Below are 15,989 nucleotides of genomic sequence, written 5' to 3'. Positions count from 1 at the left end.
CCCCCTCCCCTCCACCTCCTCCCAGATCTCGTCGCGCTCGCCATTCCCCCATCCGCTACGCGCCGGGCGGACCCCGTCCAGATCAGGCGCCGCCGCCGCACCCCGCCTCGTCGTGGGCGCCCCCTCCCTGTGGTGGACTGCCGCGGGGTGGAGAGGAGATCCGCCGGGGCTGGCTGGCTGGCTGGCTCTGGATTGGTCGGCTGGCTGGCTGGCTGGTCGAGTGATTCGTTCGTTTGCTGGTGAGTGGGGGCGCTGTTCGTCGGAGATCGGAATCTGTTCCTGCGACGGTGATTGGGTTCGTGTGGCTGCTGCGTCGTTCGAGTGCTGACACGGGTTTATTGTTTTCTTCCCCCTCTCCCAGATTGGTCGAGGCGCTAGGACCGCCCCTGGCGCGGAGGCCGCACAGGCTCGGCGGCGCCATCGGCGAGATGAAGGGCGCGGCCATCCCCGCGGTCGCGATCATGCCCTCGCCGCTCTTCCTCTGGCGGTTCAAGGTACCTCGGCATCGCTACTACACTTCCGGTTTCAACCTGGATGCCCCCCTCCGTCGTGCTGTGAAATGAATTGAGTTATCCAGCCACGAGCGCACTGGTTTCAAGTCAAGTGCTCATTCATAGCGAGATTCACCTCCACGAGTACACTGATTCCAAGTCCAGTGCTCATTGCCAAATTCACCTCCTGATAGATACACCATCATAGTTTAAAGCAACCGAGCTAGCTTGCATCGAGTCACTCTGTTTAGTAGGTATCTGTGTTCTGCATTGTCTGAAAGTGCTGCTCATGTTTGCTGGACAGTTAACTACTAGCATGTTTTGAGGCCCCATTTGAAATGAAGGGTCTAGTTTGGGTTTTCGAGAAACAGCTCTATTAGTCACAACTCACATTGTAGTGACAGCAAGTCGGTTTTATATTGAGAAGTTACCAATCCTTGACCAGAACTCAACCTACCCATCTGATTCTCCAGGAAAATGACTGAAAATCTTGAAACCAATAAAAAAGGCTTTTGTGTCTTCCATTATAAGCTTGTTTTTTATGCTCCTATGACATGCTGTTCAACTGCCTCTGTGCGGCCAAAGTCTATAATACTAACCATTAAATATTTCTTTGCTCCTACATTATTATGCATTTGCTGATTCCAGGGTATATTGGAAATGTTGTTACAATATGTTTTTCCCTGCAAGCACCATTTTTCATGTAATCATAGATCTGTATTCGAATCATGCTTATTTAGACTTCTGACCGGCTTGTCCTTTTTCAGGCCATATTGTTTCTCCTATGGGGCTTATGTTGTTGCAAGGTCAGTCCTGCCATCATCTATGCATGACCTTTCTTATGCATGATTTTCACCTGTTGTGGTAACTCATGATATCTATTGCCCATTACAGATAGGTTGGGACTCAGTTATGAGAATGAGTGCTGATCTACGTGACTTGTTCCTTTATGAGGCTTTCTTGTACTATAATCCTCTTCTTCTTGTGGTAAGTTTATTTTATAACCGTACTTTGTGTCATGCTGAAAAATCTCTACCTGCAGAAAAGAAGACATATCAAAGCCTTGATTTGTATATATGCATCCATATTAACTATGATCTTTTTTCATTACAGGCTTTGATGATTTGGTTATGGGGAGTAAATTTATGGGTCTTTGCGCAATCATCTGTCAACTATGCTAAAGTTTTTGATCTTGCACAGACACATTTATCTCACCGAGAGATATGGAGGGTATGTCTACGACACTCATCTTTGCAGTTTGCACTTTCCATTTTTAAACTTGATTCTTGATTTGCCAAAATTGTTTTTCCTGTGGAAACCTATCTATAGTGCTGACTTGACTAGTCATAGACAGTGAGGAGAGTGTAAGATTGATTCAACAATATACTCAATGCCTTTTTCCTTCAATAATGCATTTGCCAAGCATGATGATGTAACAAGTTTCTGAATATTTGAACCTTTTTTGTCCTTATATATGTGCTGATGTTGAGTGTTAAGCTCAGAGACTTCAATCATGCTGTTATTTTGTTATTTCATAAATTCTGCAAATTCAACTACACCTCTAGATTTTTATGAGAAAACATATTTACCCTGCTTTCAATATCTAGTTTCTATTGTTGTTTCTCAGTGAACATGACTTGTGCCTGTTGCATGTCCTAAATCTGTCAGATGAGAAGTATTCTTTCTGACTTTGATGTTGTGGTAGACGCATTTCATGTTTGTTGTTTCTGTATAACCTTTCATACCACTTGTATTTGACACATTTACCTGCTACGTGCCTACGTTAACACATGCCTTTTGTTTTTCAATGACAGTGTGCTACTTGGCTGACTTTAATTGTCCCCACAAGCATGACAGCGTACCTATATCTGTACTCACATGGAGAAGTGTCTCTTGCAGCATCTCAACCAGTGTAATATCTAACCTATTTAGTAGTAATTCGCTCAATGCTTTATTCTTCTTTCTTTTGTGCTTAAGCCCATGACCTTTTTGTCTTGTTTGTGGTAATGCTTCCACCTAACCAGCATTTCTTAACAACAACCAAATCCATGTAAGGATAAATTCCTTGAATTCTTGCTATGGACAGTATAACTTATCGATATGTTGCTGGACATTTAATGAGTGTTGGGCCGCTATGCACTGTTAATTCATGAACTGATGATTTCTTGTAATATTATATCTGAGCACTAACTATTTAAAGTATTACTGTGGATCTGAGCGGTAGTTTTCATTTTGTTAGTTTTCTAGCACTGAACTTACTGTCTCAGTGAAAAGGCACATCTCAGTGAACGATACAGAAGTACATATACTTGGGTTCAGCTGCATATTGCATCTTTATTTTCAAATTCTATGGGATGTGCTGCCCAATTCCTTCCCCAAGTTGCAAGCGAGAATATCTTGCTCTATTTTCCTCACTCTTGCATCAGTCTTCATTTATAGGGTGGTGAACTAATTGACATATGCTTTCTGCCTTTTTGCAGGTTCTCTTGTATGCTATCCTTCTGATGATCCTTTTTTCCCCTTTTGATATGTTTTACATATCATCAAGATTTTACTTTCTGAGGACAGTGTGGCGTATAATACTGCCTTTACAAGTAAGCTTTACAATCTATCAGTAATGGGTACAGATAGGTTTTACTTTTCGCTATGCTTCAAACAATATTATATGCTCTGCCGTGGCTTCAAGTTCCGCTAGGCGGCGATTAGGCGCCGATTAGGCGCGATTAGGCGCTAATCGGAGGGGCACTGCGTCGATTTGGGGCTAGGCGGGCATCTAGGCGGACTAGGTGGTGTTGAAGGGCGCAGTAGTGGTGGAGCGGCGTCCAGCGGAGGAGCTACGGACGCGCGCGGACCGCAGCGAGCGCGGGCGACGGAGGGCGCGTAGAGGAGAAGGGAGAAGGCAGCGCTTGAGAGGGAGCGGAACCTGCGGCTGCTCCCCTGCTCGTGCGGCTGCTCCCCTGCGCCGGAGAGGGAGCCTCCCCTGCTCGTGCGGCTGCCCGCCCGCCCGCCTCGGATACCACGCCGCCGCCGCCGCGAGATCCCCCGTCTCCGGGATGGAGGTGAGTGCCGTCCGCCGGCTACTCCAGCTCTCTCTACCTTGCGCTGCTGCTCCGGGGTGAGTGCGGGTGAGGCACGATGAGGACGGGATGAGGACGGGCGTGAGTCTTGCGGCTGGAACCAGAGATGGATGGATAAGGTTGGAGTGGGGAGATGGGCTGGGCCCTTGCTTCTTGGGCCTTTCTATCTATCTAGGCCAGCATTTCTATCTATTTAGGTTCACTATTTAGCTGTTTATTTTTATCTTTAGAAGATAATATATGCAATATTAGTATATATCAATGTTAAAAAAAGCACTAGGCGGTTTCTAGGCGGTGACCCACAGCCTAGAGCTTAGGCAAGCCTAAGCGAGCCTAGGCGTTTCAAGGCGTTTTTCTAGGCGTTTTGCCAAATATGCAAATTATATAAACATAGTAGCTGAATAACAGTATTAGCTGAATAATCATAGTAGCTGATCCAGGACATACCTTGATGCAAAAGTGATGTTCCTACATACCAATTCAAGTGGTCTGCAACCATAGCAACTAAAATCTGCACCATATGAACAGTTCTGCAGTTAGATATCAGTAATACAAGGGATAGAAAAACTGGAAAACATACTAGCAAGCAAGGAAGATACTTATCTAAATTATCTCAGCCATCTCCCATCCATGAGACCATATCAGCAGCAAGGAATAAACAAGATGGACAGCAGTACAAATTTTACCACACAAGTTGGACATCAGTACATTAAAAAAACAGTCACACAACAGGTCATAAGTTCACATGAATGCATCATAATTCAGAAAACATAAAACATGAAATGATAAAGCCCCAGTGCCATATCTTCTTCAATAGGGTTCCACATCATCATCCTCATCTTCTTGAAACTCTTCTTCTTCGGAGTCAAATTCTTCTCCTTCATACAACTCTTTCACTCTTGCACTTTTGCGCAGCTCAAGTTGTTCCTCTGCTCCCACTGCCTCTCCAATAACAGACCAAGGTACCCCTGTACCTTCCATCTCCTCATCTTCTTCATCTCTATAGATAACAAGTGCACACTCATCTCCATCCTCATGCAGAAAACCTTGAGCTTCTGTTGTTTCACTAGACAAGAGAACATCACTGATCTTCTTTGCCTTGATCTTTTCTTTCTTATTAATCAGCTTGGTGTTGAATTGAATAAATACCAATTTGTTGAGGCGAGTTGTAGTAAGCCTATTTCTCTTCTTAGTGTGTATCTATAAATTCAAAATGAGAGCATTTTCAGTTCTGCATATTAATTGTAATGCTGCTGAAATGTTGACACTAGATAGGTTCATAGGTACTAACCATTTCAAACCCGCTCCAATTTCTTTCACAACCAGAAGAGCTTGATGTCAAAGATAAAATCCTTGTAGCCATCTTCTGTAAAGCTGGTGTTTCAGTTCCATACAACCGCCACCAAGATGCTGAAATAAATGAAAACAACTCTTTTAGTTAGCAGTTAAAGGCTTAGCAATCTTGTTAGATGACAAGTCCTTACAAGCTTTACCTGGGTTGTAATCAAAGATTTGACAAGTCCTTGCAAGCTTCTTACTAAATGGTCCTTCTCTATTCTGAAACTTCCTTAGTTCAATGTTGACAGCCTGATCTTGCTTATCCTCATCATGATGATAAAAAGTCTCCACACAATTGATAAATCCTTCTATTATTGTGGCCTCATCAAAGATTGATGGGTCACCATAACTATAGTATGCATTGAGCAAATAAGCAGTCAAATGCAATGGAGAATCTGTCACGTGGTGGACTCTCTAATGGATGAACGCTGCGGAGGTTGTAGCTGTGATCTGTAGGAGGGCGAGGTCCAGGACCTCTGCGTTTGGGCGCCGTCGGTAAACTAGGGAGAACAGAGAGAAGAGGTAGACGAGAGCAGGGATAGGGGAAACTAGAATCAATTCCTTTCTTAGTCCTTTCCTGATTACATGTATCCTCTATTTAAGCTAAGCAAGAGTTCTACTAAGGAAATAATTAAACTATCTGAATACAAGGAAACTAATCCCCTCCATCATGCGCCCCTGCATCTACTCTTTCCTTCTTCTTACGCCTTTGGTAATATTTTCCCGTCATAACATCTCTCCCCCCCTGGAGCAACAGCTCGTCCTCGAGCTGGAAATCTGGATAGGAACGACGAAAATCATCCAAAGCTACCCACGAAGCAGAAACTGCATCTTGATTTTGCCACTGGACCAGCAGCTCATAGCGACCACGAGCGAGGCGCCCCCGAAGCACCTTCGCTGGACTTGGACAAGCACGACCATTCTGAATTGGTGGAAGAGGTGGAGGAGCATCAGGCGGCGTTCCCCTGAATGGCTTTAGCAGTCCCACATGAAAGACATCGTGTAAGCGAGCCCCTCGTGGCAGGTCCAAACGGTATGCGACATCACCAATCCTTTCCAGCACCTTATAAGGACCAAAATAACGAGGGCCTAACTTGCCGCGGCCCTGTACTCCAAGAGAGGCAACCGGCCTATGCAAAAGCCTCAGCCATACCCACTGTCCTACCTCAAATGACAGCTCACGATGCTTCCGATCATACTGCACCTTAGAATATTGCTGCGCTTGTTCAAGCCGATCCCGCACCTCAGCCAAGAACTCATCCCTCTCCAAAAGCTGCTGTTCAACTGCCGGAAGGCGAGCTTCACCCTGTTCATATGCTCTGAGAATGGGAGGATCCCGACCATATACTACGCGGAAAGGAGATGTCTTCAAGGAGGCCTGATAAGATGAATTATAACAGAATTCAGCCCAAGGTAACCAACGCATCCAGTGGCGTGGCCGGTCTCCAGACAAGCAGCGCAAGTACATAGCAATAATCTTGTTAGTGGCCTCCGATTGACCATCAGACTGTGGATGAAAAGCCGATGTGAAATTCAGGCGAACACCCGCCAGGGCAAATAGCTCTTTCCAAAATGAACTGGTGAAAACCGGGTCTCTATCACTGACGATGGAAGAGGGCATACCATGGAGGCGAACAATATCTTGGAAGAATGCTTTTGCGACTGACGCAGCAGTATATGGATGACTCAATGGAATAAAGTGTGCATATTTTGAAAATCTGTCCACCACCGTGAGGATGACAGTTTTGCCATTGACTCGAGGGAGAGCTTCGATAAAATCCATGGCCACATCAGCCCACACGGCCGACGGAATGTCCAGCGGCTGCAACAAACCTCCAGGCCGCAGGTGCTCCGTTTTGTTACGCTGGCAAACTTCACAATTTCTAACAAAATCAAGAACCAACCTGCGATCACCCGGAATATAAAAGTCTGAACGCAAGCGGTGGAGTGTCTTCTGAATACCTTCATGGCCCATGCCATGTGCAAATTCCAGCAAGGAGGAAACAGCCGGATATGACGACGGAACAAAAACCTTCCCCTCCTTTAACAACAGATGATCAACTATGGTCCACCCATCCTCGCCCTTAGCTGCCTTGTCACGGATGGCGGCCAGGTCAGCGTCACCTTGTAATTGTGCGCGCAGTTCATCGAAGAACAAGAAAGCTGGGGTGGACAAAGCTGTAAGTTCTGCTGATTGGCACTCCTCCCGTCGCGATAACTGCATCAGCCACAATATTGGTTGAGCCCGGTTTGTACTCTATTCGAAAATCATATCCCAGCAGTTTAGTAGCCCAATGATGCTGAGGTATAGTGGATAGACGCTGATCTAAAAGAAACTTCAAGCTATGATGATCTGTTCGGACGAGGAATTCCCGGCCCCAAAGGTACGGCCGCCAATGTTTCACTGCTTGGACCAATCCAATTAACTCTCGCTCGTATGCAGCGAGCTTAGCATGTCGAGGGGCAATGGGTCGACTGAAAAAGGCTATAGGCCCACTGCCTTGATGTAGAACTGCCCCAAATCCCGAGCCAGAGGCGTCACATTCTACCACAAAAGGGGTGCTGAAATCTGGTAAATGAAGTACCGGTGCCATGGACAAGGCCGTTTGGAGGGCCCTGAATGCCGAGAGTGCTGCTTCATCCCATAAGAAACCCTCCTTCTTCAACAAACGAGTGAGCGGTGCTGCAATGAGGCCATAATCTTTGATGAAACGCCGATAATATCCAGCAAGGCCTAAAAATCCTCTAAGTGCCCGAACTGACTTAGGAATAGGCCAGGTGAGGACTGCCTTGACCTTGTTTTCATCCATAGCCACGCCTTGAGCAGAAATGACATGGCCCAAATAAGTGACTGATTGCTCTCCAAAGGAGCACTTTGATTGTTTCAAAAATAAATCGTGCTGCTGTAATGCCTCCAACACTGCCCGGATATGGAGTAAGTGCTCAGCCCAGGACTGACTGTAAATTAGGATATCATCAAAGAAAACCAACACGAAGCGGCGCAAGAACGGTTTCAGAACAGCATTCATCAAAGCTTGGAAGGTCGCCGGGGCATTAGTGAGGCCGAATGGCATTACTAAAAATTCAAACAGACCCTGATGTGTCCGGAACGCGGTCTTATGAATGTCCCCAGGAAACATGCGTACCTGATAATATCCCGATCGAAGATCAAGTTTGGCGAAAAATTTGGCGCCCCGCAGCTCATCAAAAAGTTCCTCAGCCACTGGTATTGGGAACTTATCTTTGATTGTACACGCGTTGAGGGCCCGATAATCAATGCAGAGTCTCCATGAGTTATCTGGCTTGCGGACCAGTAATGCTGGCGAGGAGAAGGCTGAAGAACTAGGCCGGATAATACCTTGCTTGAGAAGTTCAGCACACTGTTTTTCTAGCTCGTCCTTCTGAAGATGAGCATAACGATAAGGTCGGACTGCCACTGCTTCAGTGCCCTGTTTCAAACGGATCTTGTGTTCTATCTCACGGGAAGGAGGCATGCCATGCGGTTCAACAAAAAGACTCTGAAATTCATGGAGTAATTCCGGTAAGAGTTGGCCGGCCTTGGTGGACAGAGACCGAAGAGAAGCAGGACCCGGTCTGTTGATGCCGCACCACATAATCCTCTTGTCAGCCACACGAAACGCAAAGGTTTGTTCCCTGAAATTCCAACTGATATCCCCCAGCTGACTCATCCAGCTAACTCCAATAACCATGTCCAAAGAACCCATAGGAAGCGAATGGGAATCAAACCAGAAATAGTCACCTCCCACCATGCCACGTACTTCTGCTAGTCGTCCAGGGCTAAGCACCTGGTCTCCATTGCCAACCGTGACCTTCAAAGCTTGATCAGGATATACGGGAATGCGTAATTCCTCCGCCACGCGAGTGTTAATGAATGTCTTGGACGATCCCGAGTCAAGCAAGGCTGTGAGTCGGCGAGCACCCAGGAACACCCAAACATACATGGTTGGGACATCAGGCGGATCGATCCCTGTAAGCGCATGAAGGGAGATGGATGCCGACTGTTCGCCTTCAGGAAGAGGAGCCGGTGGCGCATGGAGGAAGTGCAGCTCTGCTCCGGCCACGTCCTCGTCGTCCTGGTCCACCAAATCCTCATTGTCAGGCACGATTTCAATGACTGCTAGCTGCTTGCACCTGTGCCCCGCAAAATATTTTTCCGGGCAATTGAAACAAAGGCCGTCAGCGCGGCGTTGTGCCATCTCTGTTGGTGTGAGCTGCCGGCGGGGTAGAGCAGCGATGCGAGCTGCCGCTGGTGGACGCACGGCCACCTGGGCGTTCGGCGCTGGTGCAACTCCTTGGACGTTCGCAGCTCCCTGCAGACCCGGCGGTCTAAATGGTGGCCGGCCCCCTGCGCGCCCCTGTGTCGGCTCGATTGCAAGGCGCTGTTCATATGCCCTAGCGAGGCGGATGGCGTCGTCCAGCGTTGGTGGCGAGTGAATTGCCACATCGGTCTTCAGGGGATTGTTGAGACCAGCGATAAAGAGCTGGACTTGTTGCCTCTCCGAGAGCTCGACGTCTCGGCACGCCAGCGACACGAACTGTTTGCTGTACTCTTCCACCGACCCTGTGCGGCGCAACAAAGCCATCTCGCCCAGGGGCGACTCTGTGATGCCCGGCCCAAATCGCTTATGCAGCAACTGCTTGAAACGCCTCCAATCAGGTTCACCGCTAACCGTCTCCAAATGATAGTACCACAACTGCGCAGCATCGGTCATATGGAGAGACGCCATCCAAACTTTACGGTGTTCCGGTGTGTTGTGGCCTCGAAAATATAACTCGCAGCGATTCAACCATGGAAGTGGATCGCCCGTGCCGTCGAATGACGGAAACACCATCTTCGGCTTGAGGAAACGATCTTCCTCGTACTGATCCACGCGCGGCTGCTGCAAGGGCTGGATTGGGGGCGTGGAGAACACCGGCGGCGGCGACCCCAAGACACCATCATCATCGGCAGCACCTTTAAGTTTGGAATCACGCATCGGTGGTGGCCGGTAATTCTGGTTGCTGGATCCCGATGACCGGTCACCGGACTCCAGTCGCTTCACCGCTACGCTGACAGACTGTAGATGATCGCCCGCGTCCTTCATACTCTTCTGCAGATCCGAGACTTTGCCAGGTAGCGCCGCCAGATCAGCGACACAAGGAGCCAATGGCGCCAGAGTCTCCATGGTGGAATTCATCTGAGTCATCGTGGATTTCATGTCTTCCAGCACCTTCAACACGGCGTCCATGGTAGCTACGGACGAGGGACCTGAGCAATCTGATACCAGATTGTCACGTGGTGGACTCTCTAATGGATGAACGCTGCGGAGGTTGTAGCTGTGATCTGTAGGAGGGCGAGGTCCAGGACCTCTGCGTTTGGGCGCCGTCGGTAAACTAGGGCAGAACAGAGAGAAGAGGTAGACGAGAGCAGGGATAGGGGAAACTAGAATCAATTCCTTTCTTAGTCCTTTCCTGATTACATGTATCCTCTATTTAAGCTAAGCAAGAGTTCTACTAAGGAAATAATTAAACTATCTGAATACAAGGAAACTAATCCCCTCCATCATGCGCCCCTGCATCTACTCTTTCCTTCTTCTTACGCTTTTGGTAATATTTTCCCGTCATAACAGAATCAAGTCTTCCTTTCATCTTCCTCTCAATAATAGCAATGGCATCCTTGTAACGGGATTCAACATTTCCAAAGGCCTCTTTGATCTCTCTCTTTGCCTTTAGTAGTTCTCCAAATAAGAAACCCATGGAGGGCTTCACATCCCCATCAACCAAACGGAGAACTTTGACCAATGGCTCAAAAACACTAATTGTTAGCTTGACATCCTTCCAAAAGGTTGGATTCAATATAATAGCAGTGGCATCTTTTCCTTTCTTTGATTTCACATCCTTCAATGTGTTCCACCTACTATGAACCACCATCTTTCTTAGCTGGTCCTTCTCTTGCATGCTGTTCAAAGTGAGGAAGGCTGAAGCAAACCTAGTCACTCCTGGCCTAATTATCTCTTTCCCCTCTGTCAAGTGTCTCAAGCACTCCAATGTTCTTGTGTGTCCATAGACAAATATGGTGAATGCCTTTGCTCGGTCAATCACCTTCTTGAACCGAGCCATGTTGCCAATTCCTTGGAGCATCAGGTTGATTGTGTGAGTTGCACAAGAGGTCCAAAAGATCTGTGGTCTCTTCTCAAGCAATAGCTTCTTTGCTCCCATGTTGTTAGAAGCATTATCTGTCACTACTTGCACCACATTATCCGGACCAATATCTTCAATTGCTTTGTCCACTAGTTCAAAGATGACTTCACTTGTGTGTGACACATCTGACATCTCTTTTGAGCTGATAAAACTGGTTCCATCAGCACAATTAGTGCACAGGTTCATTATGCTTCTCCTCTTCCTATCTGACCAAGCATCAGTCATAATAGAGCACCCACTCTTCACCTTCTCAGTTTCACGTTCTTGCAGCAAACTCTTGGTTCTTGCATATTCTTCTTCCAACAATTTCTCTCGCAGATCATACTGAGATGGAGGTTCAAATCCAGCTCCAAACTGTCCAATTGCTTCACACATTTGCTTGAACTCATCATTGTCACATGCATTGAATGGTATTGCTGCCAATGTTACAAAAAAGAGGCATCAGTGTTCAATACAGGCATAATAGCATCTAATGAATTCTGAAATGTAATTACAGAATAGTAAACTTGAAAATTACCATGTGTATAGACCCATCTTGCAATATATTTATGCACCTCATGTGTTCTTTCTTTCCAAAGTTCCTTGTTCAGCTTCTGTTGCTTCAAAGATTCACTTTTTGTTGCTTTAGGGTCAATGGCACTTTCCCATTTGTCCATGGGTCCTAATTTGTGAGGCTCTGAACTTCCAACACAAGTCACTTCCTCTTCCTCTCCACCTCCAACCCGAGAAATATTCATCTCCTCTCTAAGTTCTAGCTCACGGATAGTTTTCTCCTCCCTCTTCCTTTTTGCTTCATCTAGTGATTTTTTGCAATTGGCTTTAGCCTCATCTGTGCTGTCCCTGCATTTCCTCACATTCTTTCCTTCATGGGCCACATGTTGCTTCAACCGATAAATCCCTCCTTGAAAGACCCTGTCACAAAATTTGCACTTCACCTTGTCCTTGTTGTTAGCATCAACAAGAACCCCATATTCCCATCCCACATCATCTGAATTCCTTCTCAAGACATTGGCTCCCTCAGTTTCAGTTGCAGCTGCAGCCTCCTCTGGTGTCGACATCCTACTAGTATACAAGCCAAGAATAAATTAACTAGATGCTTTATTTGGAATTAGAATAAAAAATTATAGCTTAGGCTGTGATTATAGACAAATAATTCAATTGGAATAGAAGTTACGATAAAATCTTATACAAGACTAGCCTTTACCCAGCAGAGATAATTGAAACATTAAATCTGTTTCAGAAGAAAGCTAGCACCATAAAGGGCCATCAAGAATAATCCACTTTGATTAATATTGTGATACACTACCTATAAATTTGCATGGCTACATTAGGGGTATGATCATTTACCAAGATGGTGTTTAACCCATAATACACCTTTCCTAGACATAATGTGGCAGTTAGCACACACAACTAGGACTCGTTGAAACTCTGGAAGTTGTAAAGCAATGAATTCTAGCTGCTTCTAAGGGTCCATTAGATTGAAAAAATCAGAAAGGTCGTTTGTCTACAGAAATTCCAAGCATAGCAAGTACATACTAAGATACATCACAACAGTTTCAACAGAAAGTGTGACAGAAGAACGATCCTAAAAAAACTAAACTATTTCAACATGTGACTAAATATGTAAGAAGTGTTCAGATGATGGTAACTCCTGTTCATGGGAAATACATTCTCATATTTGGGGGGAAAACAATTACAGTGCCAGACTAAGAATCCCCACAAATAGAAGGGAATAGTACACATTGATTACCTAAAATTGTCAATAAGTATAATTGCTTCAAAGACCAGCAGAGGAAGGAACACAATCTTCAGATCAACAGATGGATGATTCCTAACTGGGCAAAACACAAAAGAAAAAAGTGTGAAGAACACAGGATGAAAGAGCTAGCAACATCTGCAGTTTAGGTTAAAAAAATCTAGGGATTCTATTATCTCAAATGCAAGTGTCAAAGTTTAGCTTACGCAATGGATTCAGACCCTACCTCTTAAGCTTTCGAGGTATATGCAGAGAAGCAGCTCAAACGCAATTAGCAAAGGTGCTGCGACAATCGAATGACATGGCGCCCACTGCACGCAAGGAGAAACAATATTGTTCTGGGGATCAGAGGAGAGGAGCAGAGGGAGGGTCTCAGATCCAATCGTTAAATAGAGAAGAGGAGCAGAGGAGTAGAGGGAGGGAGGCAAGGAGCAGAGGAGACGAGCAGAGGGAGGGAGGCAGGGAGCAGAGGAGACGAGCAGGGAGAGAGAGGCAGGGGAGGGGAGGACTGACCTTTGGCCTGGCCGGAGCGGACTGGCCGGCGGCCGGCGGGAGCGGCTGGCGGGAGCAGACACCGGCGGGGAGGAAAGCGCCCAGCGGGGAGGGGAGCGCCCGGCGGGGAGGAGCTGCAGCCGGCGGGGAGGAGCTGCGGCCGGCAACTGCGACTGCGAGGCAGGGACCAGGGAGGCGGCGAGGAGCTGCGACTACGAGTCGTACCCGTGCGTCCTTTTGCTCCCTCTCCCTCCAATCTTTCCCGCGCCCGACGCCAACTGCGTGTGCGCGCTTCCGCGGGAAAGAAGCCAAATCGCCGGCGCAGCCCGCTTCAGCGCCGCCTACGCCTCTTGGGCACCGCCGAAGCGCCGCCGAGGCGCCGCCTGCCTCCGCCTAGGCTCCCGCCCCGCCTAGGGGTCCGCTTACCCCCATAGGCCAGGCGGGAACCCGTCGCCTAGCGATTAGGCGCGCCTAGGCGGCCGCCTAATTCCGCCTTCCCGAACATTGGTATATATACAAATTAATCCCGCCTAGGCGCTAGGCAGTGGGTCACCGCCTAGCGCCTAGCTGAACTTAGGCTTTGGGTTTTCCTCATTGCAACTGTTGTGGAGGCATCTCGATCAAAGCAAATTTTAACGATTTCCTGATATCTTTTGTGCAGGCAATTACATTCCCTGACTTCTTTTTGGCTGATATTTTTACATCCATGTCAAAGGTATGTCCTAATTTATCAAGAAGTATTAGTTGCAGACATTTTTTTTTAATTTGACCTACATCCATGTCAAAGGATTATACTCACTGTCAATAATACATGATTCTCTGTTTTTCATCGGTTTATCCTAATATATGTACTCCCTCCGTTTTTTTTGCATGTCACATTTGCTCTGTCCTAAGTCAAACTTGTTCAATTTTGACCAAGTTTATTGAAGAATATAACATCATCTATACTACCAATATGCATTATCAAAATAATTCCATAGTGGATTCAATAAATAAATTTGGTATTGTAGATGTTATATTTTTCTATAAACTTGGTCAAAGTTGGACAAATTTGACTTGGGACAAAGCAAATGTGACATTTAAAAAAAATGGATGGAGTATATATGGAAGACAAAAATCATCTTCTTAAGTCTTTAACTACTTGAACAAATTGATACGGATTCTTACTTTCCGCGAGTAGAAAACTTATTGTTTGTAAATGCTTAATCTTTGTTGTTTATGATCTTTTTTTATTTGTTTCATATCTTAACAGGTGTTCTCAGATCTGGAGCGTTCAGTTTGTCGCATGGTGAATCGCCAGGTTGGTTCTTACATATGCTCCTAGTTATCTGCATTTGTCATCAGTTCTAAATTATTGTGAGAATTGATTTCATTCTTCTGCAATTTTCCTCATTTCCATATCAGGTTGCGACTATTGCTTGGTTTGAAGCAGATTCTATTTGTGGCAGTCATTCCATTGCTATTCCTCTTGCTCTCGTATTCCCCTACTTGTGCCGTTTCTTCCAATGTCTCCGACAGTACAAGGATACTAAGGAGAAGACATGTCTCTTGAATGGTATTAATTCATCATGCATCCACTTTGTTCATTTATTTTTCATATAATAACTTGTATGCTTATTCTATACCCATTTCTGGAATAACTTACCATTGTTTAATCCCAAATCCAGCCCTCAAGTACTCAACAGCAGTTCCAGTGATTTTTCTTTCGGCTCTCAAGTATCATGTATTTCCTGAGCAGTGGGTTAGCTTTTACCGACCCCTCTGGCTTATATCTAGTGTTATAAACTCGCTGTATTCCTTCTACTGGGATATAAAGCGAGATTGGGATTTGAGGTATAGCACCTTTACATTGTCTGCTACTCATTCAACGTGTGATACACATCCAATCTCTGCTAATGAGCTTTACTCTATCCCTGCAGCATCCTAACCAGGATTTTCATGTTCAAAAACCCAAGCATATGGACTAACCTTCTTTATGGGCAGAACTGGGTATGAACTTGAACGCATATATGTTCTTAATTAACTCCTGGACAGTTTTGTTACCAGTCCTATTCATGCCCTACAGGTGTTCTACTGGGTACTAGGCAGCAATTTGGTTCTGCGATGTACATGGACATACAAGCTCTCGGCACATCTTCGACACAACTACCTGACGGTGTTCGCCATAGCCGCACTGGAAATACTGAGACGGTGGCAGTGGGTGTTTTTCCGAGTTGAGAACGAGTGGAACAAGATGACAGCCAAGCAAAACCTGGAGATGTCATCTGACATGCCCTCGGAAGGAGACAGGCTACTGGATTCTAGTAATAACCATACAGTATGAATTGGTTTCTAGCTATATTCTACGATACAGATTCATCATCATTCTTTTAGTGTGACCATTATAGCCAAATTTTACGTCTAAGATTCAGATTTTGTCTGTAGAGCACAAAAGGTCAGGGATACATGATAGGTTTCTTTAAAAAGATTGAAATTGTTGGCGAAACGTATGACTGTAATCCTCGTGGGGATATATATACTGTTGTAACCCTCTTGCATCCAACAGGAGGTATTTGTTGACACATGAAAGAATAATAGTAATGCTGAATTTTTACGAACTTATCCATATTCAGCACTTACGATTGCCATCCAGCT

The 15,989-nt window shown here is 45.9% G+C and overlaps 1 protein-coding gene across 1 annotated transcript; it reads left to right on the top strand.

Moving 5' to 3' along the window:
* On the top strand, positions 1-15,960 carry LOC120699984 (SPX and EXS domain-containing protein 5-like). The gene is made up of 13 exons (XM_039984109.1): positions 1-239; positions 362-494; positions 1,259-1,297; positions 1,386-1,478; positions 1,605-1,721; positions 2,306-2,401; positions 2,972-3,085; positions 14,017-14,070; positions 14,608-14,655; positions 14,760-14,910; positions 15,023-15,188; positions 15,275-15,344; positions 15,421-15,960. Exons 2-13 carry the CDS (start codon positions 429-431, stop codon positions 15,676-15,678), a joined length of 1,272 nt encoding a protein of 423 aa, XP_039840043.1. The 5' UTR covers positions 1-239; positions 362-428; the 3' UTR covers positions 15,679-15,960.
* The last annotated feature ends 29 nt before the right edge of the window (positions 15,961-15,989 follow it).

The sequence above is a fragment of the Panicum virgatum genome, chromosome 3K (genome assembly GCF_016808335.1).
Source record: "Panicum virgatum strain AP13 chromosome 3K, P.virgatum_v5, whole genome shotgun sequence".
Lineage (NCBI taxonomy): Eukaryota > Viridiplantae > Streptophyta > Magnoliopsida > Poales > Poaceae > Panicum > Panicum virgatum.
The sequence above is the reverse complement of the archived record's forward strand: the minus strand, read 5'-3'. Positions and strand labels throughout refer to the sequence as shown.